This window comes from Primulina tabacum, chromosome 13, assembly GCF_025594145.1.
Source record: "Primulina tabacum isolate GXHZ01 chromosome 13, ASM2559414v2, whole genome shotgun sequence".
Lineage (NCBI taxonomy): Eukaryota > Viridiplantae > Streptophyta > Magnoliopsida > Lamiales > Gesneriaceae > Primulina > Primulina tabacum.
Window position 1 is genome coordinate 29,188,377 of NC_134562.1, and position 13,207 is coordinate 29,201,583.

The 13,207-nt window shown below is 33.8% G+C and overlaps 2 protein-coding genes across 11 annotated transcripts; both read left to right on the forward strand.

Moving 5' to 3' along the window:
• The first annotated feature begins 3,320 nt into the window (after positions 1 to 3,320).
• LOC142522634 (homoserine kinase-like) lies at positions 3,321 to 6,299 on the forward strand. Of its 10 annotated transcripts, none has more exons than XM_075626146.1 (3): positions 3,321 to 4,706; positions 5,098 to 5,144; positions 5,512 to 6,298. In XM_075626146.1, the coding sequence occupies exons 1-3, from the start codon at positions 3,570 to 3,572 to the stop codon at positions 5,522 to 5,524; spliced, it is 1,197 nt and encodes a 398-aa protein (XP_075482261.1). In that variant the 5' UTR covers positions 3,321 to 3,569; the 3' UTR covers positions 5,525 to 6,298. The 10 variants fall into 10 exon arrangements, with proteins under 10 accessions (XP_075482261.1, XP_075482260.1, XP_075482257.1 ...); XM_075626145.1 differs by lacking the exon at positions 5,512 to 6,298 and adding an exon at positions 5,355 to 5,409; XM_075626142.1 differs by lacking the exon at positions 5,098 to 5,144 and having other exon boundaries at positions 5,415 to 6,299.
• Positions 6,300 to 8,604: 2,305 nt separating this feature from the next.
• LOC142521979 (uncharacterized) lies at positions 8,605 to 9,549 on the forward strand. Its single transcript, XM_075625152.1, has 3 exons — positions 8,605 to 8,787; positions 8,874 to 9,377; positions 9,496 to 9,549. The coding sequence occupies exons 1-3, from the start codon at positions 8,605 to 8,607 to the stop codon at positions 9,547 to 9,549; spliced, it is 741 nt and encodes a 246-aa protein (XP_075481267.1).
• Positions 9,550 to 13,207: the final 3,658 nt, after the last annotated feature.

Below are 13,207 nucleotides of genomic sequence, written 5' to 3' on the forward strand. Positions count from 1 at the left end.
TTGTACATGTTCTTAAGATTATCATGGCCTTTCTTCGATCATCCATTTTAATTGACTAATATTAAATTTCCTATTTAAAATTTCGGTTATTATAACATGAAAAGTGAAAAATTAATTTGTTAAAAAAATATAATATTTTTCAACACGAAGTCTCTATCAAATGTCAATTGTTATTTTTTCCAAATTACAAGATCTCATGTCGTAATTAGCATAAAGCTCGAAAACTAAAATTAGTCGGCCAAACCGAACCGAAATTCAAGATTTAGTTTGATTTTGAGTTTTGTAAAACTGATAAAATATGAGATTTTATCTAAAATCGAATCAAATCATAGTTTAACATCCTAAATTTCGACACTAGATGAAGTGTAATAGTTAAAAAAATATAATATTTTCCTCAAATGTGGTTCTTGTCATGGAAATTTAATGAAATCTTAGCGACATCGGTATCGTGTATGCATAAAATAATACATAAATATTATAAAATTAATATATGTGATGAACATGAAAATTGACAGAAAAATGTAAGAAAGCTTAAGAATTATGAGTAGGTATCTTGTGAGACGGTATCACGAATCTTTATCTGTGAGACGGGTCAATTCTACCGATATTCACAATAAAAAGTAATACTCTTAACATAAAAATTAATAATTTTTCATTGATGACCCAAATAAAAAATTTCACACAAGTTTTTGCCAAGAATTATTTTCGGAAGGTAACTAACTAATTTTTCTGAATATTTGAAATTGATTTGGAAAAAGATATTGTGAAATAATAAATTGTTAGAGAAATGCAAAAAACAAGTTAAAAGATATTTTTGAGATTATGAAAAAAAACTTTACCGACATATCAAAATAGTCGTTTACATGTTTAATTTTAGAATATAGTAATAGATATATCTTTATTTAATAGGTTTTTCTAATATCGGAATTTGTATTATTTTGGTAATTATCTTTTTATTTATCTTATCTATTCAATATTTAATTAATTGTCACATTTACTAAGTATATGGTAATGTTTTAGCTAACTTAATTTAATTATTATTTTAAAATGAATTAGTTATGATATTTAAAACATTCAGGTATTATTTAAGGTAGAGTGATGATGCTATATGTACAGTTAATTTTGTACAACAATTCTTACAATACAAAAATTTCATTTATCAAAATCTCCAAATAAATTCAATACAAAATTTTGTGACCTAAAACCAAAATCTCACGATATAATTATTGTAAATATAATCATACGATATATTCGTTGTACTTTTAACATTATTTCGTTGTACTTTTAACATTATTTATTAAGATCAACTTGTTAATGCTTAGGCAGCGCAACCTACCCCAACTTTAATTGACATTGTTTTATTTTCTTAGCAAGCAAATATAACATACATTTAGTTAATTGCACCTATTATTTGATATATATATATATATGTGTGTGTGTGTGTGAATATCAAATATGTAAAAGCTTCATATATTTAAATATAACTAATAAAATATGCACACACGTTGCATGTGTTATTATTATTTTTAATTTGATCAAATAATAAAAAAATAATTAACAAAAAATTATTTTCAATTTAGAAGAGTTGTTTGATTTAAAAGAGAAATTTGTTTAGATTTTTTTTATGTAAAATATGAAGTGACTGAAGAATTTTAGTAGGGTAAAAATCATAATTATAGAATTAAATATTTTGGTGTCATCTAAGTTAGTTATTCTAAATGTCTCACACTTAATAATATAAATAATATAGATATAGATATTTCTTTTTTCAGTGAAAATTATTTCAATAAGATGTTATAAGTTTTTGTCAACATTTTATCTACTTGTCAATTTTTTTAATCCCGTATGATTTGTTTATCCTTTCATATTTCAATTTCTTTTGTTCATAACAAGCTAATAAATTGCATGTTATTCACATTAGATATACAGAAAGACAAAAAAGTGTATTAAAAAATAAAAATAAAAAAACTTTGTATGCCCAGAAAATTAAATTACAATTAATATTTAGAAAACATTGTAATATTAGTACTATATATTTTTTTAAAATCAAATTTTAGTCTTAATTCGTATTTTTTTGGTTATTTTTATCTGACATTCTGTTTTTATTTCAAAAAAAAATCAGAGTATCATCTATTTAAAGTTAATTTTGGATGAGAAATAAGAATTATTATTATTTTTTGAATATCAACCAGCATCATTTATTCAACTTCAAGTTGAGAGTTACAATCGTTCATAATGCTAGTGCTAATAGAAATTGTCATTACAACAGAAATACCAAAACAAGCTTGTTGAAGAACCGTTTTATCGAATGTATGAGCGGCTCTATTTGCTTGTCTCCTAATGTGTTCAATTTTAAGTAAACCTTGATTCCTAGTGATAGCACGACAGACTGTGATAGTGATGCCAAATTCAGTAAGATCTTATGTGTAAGAGTGGATTGCATCTGTTGATATCTTTGAGTTTGTTTCCACTATTATCTTGTCGTAGCTCATGTCTTTTATCCAGCTTAGAGCTTCATGGATTGCGAGTGCTTCTACTTCCTTTACCAGTGTTGCTCCATGGTGGAGACTGGTTCTGCAAATTATGAAGGAGCCATTTGAGTCCCTAATTACCATGCTAACCGTAAATGATCTTTTATCGGTACCAAAACCCGCATCCACGTTACACTTAAAGAAATCTTCCATGGTTTTCCTTCAGACCACATATATGCTGATGTTCGTCTGTTGTTTTGGTTGTTTTTCTACCGTTCTTAGAGCAAGCCATTCATTAAGTGTGTCAATGACATATGTAATCGTCCGATTTGCGGAAAACTGAATTGTTGTTCCAGACTCTTTCATTACACGAGTGTCAGATACCCCAAAGAATCATTACAAAAATCTGCCTCCTCTCGACATCCAAACTTTCCAGGATGTTAAAGAACCAATCAGCAAAGTTCTCGATCTCGAGGAGAGTTGAATTGACTTCGATCTTCACGGAGGATATCTCCCAGCAAGCTTGAGCAAATTGGCATGTATAGAATAGATGACAGGGTTGTTCTAGCATGGAATTACGGTTTACGCAGGTGGACGAGACCAGAAAATGCTTGTTCTGAAGATTTATTCTTGTAGAGAACCAATTCTGTACCATACGACCACACAAAAGTTTTAACCTTGGGTGGCATATTTAAGTCCCATAAATTATTCTATGCATCAGTTGTATTAAAAATTAAAAAACACAAGTAATTATATGCTAAGATGCTGCTTAAAAATAAAATAGTAATATCATTTTTGCTTTTAAAAATAATATTTTTTTTCAAAAAAAAAATAAATACATGCACCAACAAATTCTGTGATTTGGAATCCCTAATTTCTTGTTCAGTCTGTGTCGTCTCTTCTTCTCCAATACCTCTACTGCGCCACTCTTCTGTGTTCTTCAATATTTTCTATCTGCAAATTCATAGTGCCCAAGTGTTTCAGAGCGTCACGTTCAAGGTTTGGATCACTATGAAGCACGAAACAAAGAAGCAATATCGGCGGAAGACATTGTAGGAGGCGTGCCGCCCTGTGGTCCGTTCGCAGACCCCAGAAACGATGGCCATATCTTCTTGTGAAATGAGCTTGAATCCTGTTTTCAGCCCCACCTCCACTGTAAGATTATCCAAATCTCCGTCTTCTTCCTCTCACTTCCATCTTTCATCTTTCTTGAGATTCAGTGTATCTGCCTCAGCTCAACCATCTTTCAATTCGAAATCCGTAGCAGTCACCGTTGTAGAACCCCAACCTGTGTTCACTTCCGTCAAATCCTTCGCCCCTGCTACAGTCGCCAACCTGGGTCCGGGCTTCGACTTTCTGGGTTGCGCTGTGGATGGGATCGGAGACTATGTCAACCTTCGAGTCGACCCGGATGTTCGTCCTGGTGAGGTTTCCATTTCCGAGATTTCCGGAGCTGGGTCGAAGCTCAGCAAGAATCCGTTGTGGAATTGCGCTGGTATCGCTGCCATCGCTGTCATGAAGATGCTGAAAGTTCGATCTGTTGGCGTCTCCCTCTCCCTCGAGAAGGGTCTACCCCTCGGCAGTGGTCTAGGCTCCAGCGCAGCAAGTGCGGCTGCTGCTGCAGTGGCCGTTAACGAGCTTTTCGGAGGGCTGTTGTCTCCGTCAGAACTGGTTATCGCGGGGCTTGTGTCGGAGGCGAAGGTCTCCGGCTACCATGCTGACAATATAGCTCCGTCTATCATGGGAGGTTTCGTTTTGGTTAGAAGCTATGAGCCTCTTGAACTAATGCAGTTAAAGCTCCCTCCAGAAAACAAACTATTCTTTGTGTTAGTAAATCCGGAATTTGAAGCTCCCACCAAGAAAATGAGAGCTGTATTGCCACAAGAAATCACCATGTCCCACCATGTGTGGAATTCTAGCCAGGCTGGGGCATTGGTTGCATCTATTTTGCAAGGAGACTTGAAAGGATTGGGCAGGGCGTTGTCATCGGATAAGATAGTCGAGCCAAGGAGGGCTCCATTGATTCCGGGAATGGAGGCAGTAAAGAAAGCTGCAATCGCTGCTGGGGCATTTGGGTGTACGATAAGTGGGGCAGGGCCGACTGCCGTCGCGGTGACGGATGATGAAGAGAGGGGTACAGAAATTGGCGAGAGAATGGTTGAGGCCTTCATGAAAGAAGGTAACTTGAAGGCTTTATCTATGGTGAAGCAACTTGATCAAGTTGGAGCTAGGCTTGTAAGCAGTGTTCCTCTATAATGTAATCTCATTAGCTTATTTCCCGTTTCTGATGACTTATGCAATTGATTAGAATTTTTAACTCTTTGGCGAGTTTTTTTATTATTCTAGAGACAAAACTCCAGTCTTTGGCAGGCTTGCCAGCGTTCTCTGTGCTGGGAGAAAATTCTAGTCAGTTATGTTGCTTTATTGGCCTTCTCTTATTTACATAGATGATCTCAGGATCATAATAAAAATCTTCAAGACTCTCCATTTCATTACGTTGATTAAGAATTTCTACACACATAGTCGATTAGATATCTCAATGTGATATCGGCTTCTGTTGCACTCTGGCCATTTTATTCTCACACTTACTTCTTGTATAGTTTTGCAGTAACATTCTTTCTCGCAGATCTTTTCATTGATGGGTTGGAGAAGTGGAGTCGTTCTATATCAGGGGTACTGCTATATAGTATTAGCTCGCTAAGAAATATAAATATCCTCGTTAGTTTTGTAATATGTGTTTTCACTATCTTTATGTTGAGGTGGGGATAGAAAAAATTGCTTGTTTCCTGATATGCAAGTATATGACATATCTAAACCTGTGTTATTTGTGAAGGGTATAATATATACATTTTAGCTTTTGTGACAAGAACAGTGTTATTCTAGGTTTCCTCGTGCTGTTTCTGGACAATTTTCTGATATATAGTTTATGCCTACCATGTGTAGAAGCATCTGCCCTTATTGTGGTGTGTGGCTGTCTCTGTGGCAAAACAATCAACATGGAATGTTTCAACTAAAATACAGTTGCGCCTTTTACTGTTAGGTATAAAATATAGTGTCAGAAGCACTGTCTTGCAGTATACAACAGTGGTGGGTGATGATTTATAAAAGGAAGTTCTCCCTGAAGCACATGGCCATTCACCTTCCAAACTGTGCTTAGCATATTTGCTGGTTGCATGGTTCATTTTCAACGACCCGTTTACTGCATGAACATCGAGGGGTTGTGTGGTTTTACTCATTGCTGATCTTGGTGTCTTGGTGAACTTCAGCAACAAAATCTTTGTTTCTAAGAACTTGGCTTCCATTCAAATTGTTTGGCCTGAAAGAGAGTGGGAATCCAACGGTGGGGCTGTCTAATGGTTGGGTTGACTGGTGGGAACCCGTTGCTAGTTAGCCTCGTGTTTTTATGAAATCTGTGGTCTTGACGGTATTTAGCTCGCCTAGCAATATCGATATGTAATTGTCTAGATCTGTTGCTTGTTTTGGCTCACGATGACAAAAATAGAAGTCATTATTGTTTGCACCCACCAATATCTTAACGAGTCCTTGTGTTCTATGCTGCGGGGCTTTCTCATACCACCTGTTATAAATAAATTTTCTCGGCGTCTTTTTCGTGAGGTTGAGATGCTAATTGTTTGGATTCCCAGCTCGACGTGTCTGTTTATAATATAAGGTGTCTCAGGGAAGATGGTTGATCAGAAAATTTGTGATACTAAGGATCTGTCCAACCATATATTCTTACCTGCTATCTATTTCCAGTATTCCAAATTTCCACTGGAAGTCTTGTTCCGTGAGATCATAGCCTTTTAGGTAATCATACATCCCTTTTTTGGCATCTGGCTGCGCTTTATTGTAAACGACTGTATCACACACATGTACGTAGAGATTAGTGTGTATATATTCATATATAGTATGTTTTAAGTTTGATAAAATACGACGTCACGGCCGATAGAGGAGGTCATTCGATCGGCTCGATTACTGATCAAATCGAACTGTATAATATCAATTAGAAATTTTTGTTTTCTAAGTACATTGAAGTGATCGGATTATTTTTTTAGTCGAATTAAAAACAGCTTAAATAAGTCTATATTCGCATTACTTGATTATTCCAGTTTGAATGAAATTAGCGGTGTATATTACACAAGCATGCAGATAGTTGAAATATAGTCGAGATGCTACCATTTTGTCATTTGGTTTTAAAGGTAATTATGGGCACTAGTACTTATTACGTAAAATATGATTATTAAGTATATGATCATTGATAGATCAAGTTAATTCATAAAATTTTGTTATAATTTTAAATTTTTATTTGGATAAAGATAATACAATTATATTAAATATACTATTTGTAGAGATAATACTGTGAATTGTTGAATTTTTTAAAATGGATTAGACATTGTAGTTATGAATAAATTATGTTAAAATTTTTATTTATTTAATGAATATGATATTTTCGTAAAAACTAATTCATATCATAATATCAAATCATTAAGAACATCAACCTATATATATCACAAAAACTTTCGTGATGTGAGTTCATGAGTCAATTTTGTGAGACAGATATCCAATTTAACTCATAAAAAATATTATTTTTATACCAAAGTATTACTTATTATTGTTAATATAGCAGGGTTGACATATTTTATGGATAAAGATATGTGAAAACGTGTGACTGCTTTGTGCATATAGTTTAGATATTTAAAATCTTGCCAAAAATGTTTATTTTAGTAGGAAATTAGAGGATCAATTTGGAGAAAAATACATATAGCTTTTATTTATTTAAGATTTAGTCCCCATCAGTTTTTTTTTTTTGTTTTAATACCTGACAAAAATCCAACTTATTTTTTACTCCATGTTTCATGTGTTTTTACCTTCTTACCCTTTTTTAATTAATAAAAAATTGTATGAATCCCTATTTTTGTTGATCATCTTCTCTTTCTACTCCTCCTTCCCGTTTCCCACTCCTCTTCTCTTCTGTGCGAGCAATCGTTTGTTTTTTCTTCAATTTCCTACTCGCTATTATCTATGAAACCCCTTTCCCGTTCCCCATCGGCACAATTTACCATATTTTTCGCAGGTCTATGAAAATTGAATCTTCCCACAAATCTGTCATTCAAAACCGTAAATCTGCGTAACCAAGTGTAGAAAATTCCCAACAAAGCAAAGTACCTACAAGCACAAACCACACGTCCCAACATCCATTGTCGTCCTGTTGCCGGAAACGTTGCTAAACCCTGAAATTCTGGGTCGAAGCAGCGTACCTGAGGAGGAGAAAATAGGCGCTTCATTTTATAAAACTAATAAAGACGATTAAAGTGTACACATTTCAATTATCGTTTATTTGTCATCATTTTTGTAGTTGTAATGGTTTTTGTGCGTAAAAACAATTTATTTTCTTCAATCCCATTTTCAATACACAAATGGATTTATGACGTTGTATGTCCGTAATAGGATTGTGATTTGCGGAAAGTACCATCGGTCCCATAAAAGACACCGGAACTGAAATAATTGAAGAGGGCACGAAGCAAAGTTTATGGCTGCGATTTGCGGAAAGAAGCTTGAATTTACGACAGAGAATTTTCTCAGACAAACACCATTTGAATGAACAAGGTTGAACAAAGTAATATGCTTGATTAAATCCAATTTACGTTTTTTTCTGGTTAATAAATTTTGGTGCATTATTGTGAAATTGAATTTTAGCCCATTATTCTGAAATTGAACTTTTTTTGTTTTGACCGAATATGGACATTAATGTGCATGATTTTGGGAAGAAGTTTTGTTTAACAAAATGTGTTAGTTTATAGAATATGCTTGGAATGATAGTTATGTGATATTAGTTCGGCTTGTCAAAATGAGTTTGTTTTGGTTTATTTTGACAGAATGTGTTTGGTTTGGTTTGGTTTGGTTTGACAGAATGAAATTGTTATTTGATATTAATTTTCGCGTGTAAAATCATTATCATGTTTCCACATGTAAGATCATTATGTACTGTCGTGAGATATTTATTTGAGATTGATTGTTCATGTTTGAACCAATTTATTTGTGTAACTTCTTGATTTATTCGTGTCAATTTACTGTGACATTTTTTGAGTTATTATTCGTGTCTAAGATTGTAATTATTTTTATGTAAATTAGAATGACGAAGACTAAAAAGAAGAGTAAAGAAAATACGGCTGATAATGATGAAGAACTTGGACCCTTTGTTAAAGAGGGTTACTCAAGGTGTTCGCCAACAAAGTCTTTAATGTTGTTAGATTGTGCCGATCAAACCATTCGAGGAGGAAAAAAACTCGTTGATGATATAGAGAGGATTGTTGAGGTAAACATTTGTAATTGATAATAGTCATTTATTAATAATATACTATTTAATGAATTACCATATTTAATGAGCACTTATATTTTCAGGTTCAGTCTCGATACAATGATTTAGAATTGTTGGATCAGATAAAAAGACTTGAAAATAAGATTAAAGCGTTGAAGGAAAAAAATGAAGTGGTTGAAGATGATACAACCCGATTTGTCTTCAAGGATGCGACACCTATGTATGATGAAGGTCATACCGAGCAAGATGTGGATGTACATGTTGATACTGCAGTTGAAAGTTTGAATGAAGTGGTTGAGAACAAAGTGAAAACGAACACAGAAGACAACGTTAAAGTGGAGAGTTATGTGAGAGTGGTTGTGGACGAAGTGGAAATGAACACAAATTCTGGAGACAACGTGCACGTAGGTACTGACATTGAAGAAGGGAAAGAAATGATTATTTATAATCCAAAATCATCTATTGTGAAGACGATTCAAAAAATAACAGATCGGTTGAAAAAGAGAAAACGTCTTGACTATATGACACCCCCTAGTACGACCCCAAAGCGCAAGAGAAAACAAGAATCATCACTCGTATTGGATCTGGTAATTTAGAATTCATATGTTTGACAATACCTAAAAATAATTTATATTTTCTATGATTTGTTGGTGCTTAAATTTTGTTAATGAATTTCGTATTTTCATATTTCTTGTTTTTATATAGGATGATATTGATGTTAAAGGTACAACTAAAAGTGCCGTAGAGGAATCTTTGTAGGAGTTACGAGGAAGACAAGACTATGATGGTCATGATCAAATATCAAAGGAAGAGAGAAACATTACTGGAAAGTACATATGCGGGGATATTTTGGGGGTAAAAAGATATTTTTTTTTAATTTTTCCGAAATCATAATATGTCATTTTTTGTTCGTTTGAGTTGTTAAGTTTGTTATTTGGCTTTGTAGTGGTGTAGTGTGGCAAGATGATGACGTAATATTGCATGGGCACGAGTTACTGCTTTGTTTGTTCGACATCGAACTACGATATGATCTTATTCATGCCTATTTCAATACTTTGAGCACTAGAAAACATAAATATGGGCATGACATATACTGCATGTCTCCCAATGTCTAGGTACAAATTATTTATGTTAATTAAAGAATATTTTCATCAAAAAGATAGTTAACAATATTTTTTAAAATTTGCATAGATTAACGTGATTCAGATGCTCGAGAAAATGAAGCAGAAGAGGGTGAAAGATAAAGATTTTTCAGAATTTACATCACAGTTGGACGGAAGTATATTGAGCAAGTTGTCTGAACTAAACAAAGAGGTTCTAGAATGCTGTAAGCACATAATTTTCCCGATTAGTTACAGAGCTCATTGGATCTTGCTCGGGTATACTCGAGGCGATAAGTATTTCACACTAAGACATTATCTTAGTGGTCCTGTTTACAAAAGTGCAGCAAAGAAAATTGTAATTCAGATACAAAAAAGAACTTTTTTAAAAAAACAAAAGTGCACAACACACATTATTTATGATTTCTTGGAAAACTAATATTGATTGAATTGCTTTTTTAGGCCAAATTTATGTCTGGATATCTTTGGAATGTGAAAAATTGTAATATTGGCAAAGGTGAAGTGATTGCGTTAAAATGTCGGCAACAAATTATCTGAATTGTGGTGTTTATGTTTGTCTATGGGGTGAATGTTTTGCTAGAGATAACCCGACATTTTGGAATGAAGAATGGAAGACATCAATGGAAGGGTATAGATGCTCGGATTGCTTCGGCGGTTTTGTCTGATGAACAAGGCTTGTTCGAAGGTTTAAAATGATTTTTTCATGAGATGAATGATGAGTGATGAGGATAACAATGTTGGTTTTTGTAAGTTGGTGTTGTTTCTTGAATTAATCGACCATTTGGAGCATTACATTTATGGTAGCCATTTTTTATTTTAAGTTTTGACGTGATGATAAGACTTATCATGCGTTGATGGCATGTCATATTTTTTGTAAACCAACAATGAATCTGTTCAATTTACAAGTATTAGGTAGTATTTGAGGTTTGTAATGAAGAAGACTACTGTGTTGATATCAAACTCAATTTCTTGAGTGAGATTGGAAAACTTTATGCCGTTGAACAAAACATCGGATTGTGTGTTTGTAATTACAATTTGTAGATGCGTTATGAAGTGATTATTACATAATCATTAAACTGTTTTGTTCACTTGTAGTTTCACTTATACGACATAATCACTTCATAACGCATCTACAAATTGCAATTACAAACACAAAATCCAATGTTTTGTTCAATGGCATAAAGTTTTTCAATCTCACTCAAGCAATTGAGTTTGATAGTAACACAGTAGTCTTATCAATTACAAACCCAAAAATATTCACCTAATGCCACCACATCTTGTACGTCTTTGTGAACAACCTTCCGTGCCTGCAATAAATTAAAAAAATAAAATAGCAATTTGGAATTTTTAAAATAAATTTCATTACAATAAAATAAAGATAATTGAATGAAACGATATAGTATTAATGTCTATGTCAATCAAACAAATTATGGCACTGGTTCTTTGCAAGTTCATCTATTATGCACTCGCTCATGACATATCCCACACGTTGTCACACGTTGTTCAACTTGAGAAGGTATCAGCTTAGTCCTTCTACGTCCTGGTTGGCTACGGGTTGTAGGAGCATAAATGGTATGTCCATCATTGAGATAGCCCTCAGTCATGTCATATGTTGGAATTGGATTTATGATTCCTTTATGAGATTGGCAGTACATGTTCATTTTAAAATATCTACAACAGAATTGATAAATCGACAGAGACTTTGATTCTATGCACGAGCAAGCATGCTTGCATGGTAGCCTATAGATCTGCCAATATCGACATGAACAATGACATGAATTCAAAGCCACTGAAAACATTTTGTCCCCATCTATAACCCCAAACAGAGCTCCACATGAATTTTGCACCTTTAAGGTTCGAGATTGACTGTATGCAATTGACACGTCCTTCTCCTTTCTTGGACTTAGTTCTCTGGTCATCTCCAATGTTTTTTCTCGTCTTTTGTGCATCGTGGTCATTATTTGAATTCATATATTATCTATCATACCCACAATAGGTAGATATCGTGCTGGTTTTACCCAATTGTTCCAGCTTTCAACAATATTATTAATAACACCCCATCTCTCAACCACAAACATAGAATTGGCCCAATTTTCTAGAGACACACTCACATGAAACTCCTGGGCGAGAGGCATCGAATCGATTATGCTTTTGATATGTTGCGAAAGCTCATGTCTTGATGGGGTGTACGCAGCTTTCTTCAAAACAGAAGACCAATGTTTCTTGTTATGGATAGGATACCTACGCAAAACCTACAAAAATTAAATTTAAAAAGCATTAAAGATAATAACCAATTGATAAACTGTAATGTCTACTCGTTTTAAAAGTGCGGAAATATATTTTTTTTAAAAGCTCGCATTTTCAAAATATCATTTAAACGTTTCGCATGCATGCGCTGCACAGAAAAATATAACATTTAAAAATGATCTTAAATATTTGTCGAAATAACATTTAAAATAATTGTAATTATCTTACCGTAAAAATAGTGCAGTTTAAATTAACCAAACTCATCCAAAATCATACGTAAACATAAACTAGTAAAAATCTTAAATTCATCAACGTATGAATATATTCATCTCATCTCAATCTCATAAATCGTAATGCGGAAAACATGTGGTCCTCGGGTCGTGTCACCCCACCAAGTCTGCCTACTCAGAGTTCGGCACCTCCAGTCTCCTCACCATTTAGCTCACCTGCATCACACACGCCTAGTGAGTCTAAAGACTCAACACTGCCTGTACCAGGAATAACAAGTACATATACATAGCACATAGCAGTGAAAAATATCATACTCAACATATCTTTCATGAACTTAAAAGCATAACATAAACGTGTTATGTAAAATCATATCGTATTAAAGCATGTCATGTCATCATATACGTAAACGTGTCGTGTAAAATCATAATGCCAACATACCTTTCATGAACTTTAAAACATGAACATAAACATGTCGTATAAAATCATGTCGTGTCAAATCATGTTATCTCATATCATGTCATCTCATATCATCATATACGTGTCAAAACATATCATCTCATGTTATCATATACGTAAACGTGTCGTGTAAAATCATATCATATTAAAGCATGTCATCTCATGTCATCATATACGTATACATTTTCTTTTTAATTGAATTCAGTTCATTAGCTGTGACTTTCGTATCATCATGTCAGTCGATGGATCCATCTACGTGTAACTACAATACTGGGTGGCGGGGACACCAGCGATACTCTCACTCGTCAACTGGGCATTGGCCTATCATATCATCATATCATGTCAATGGAAATACGATCGTC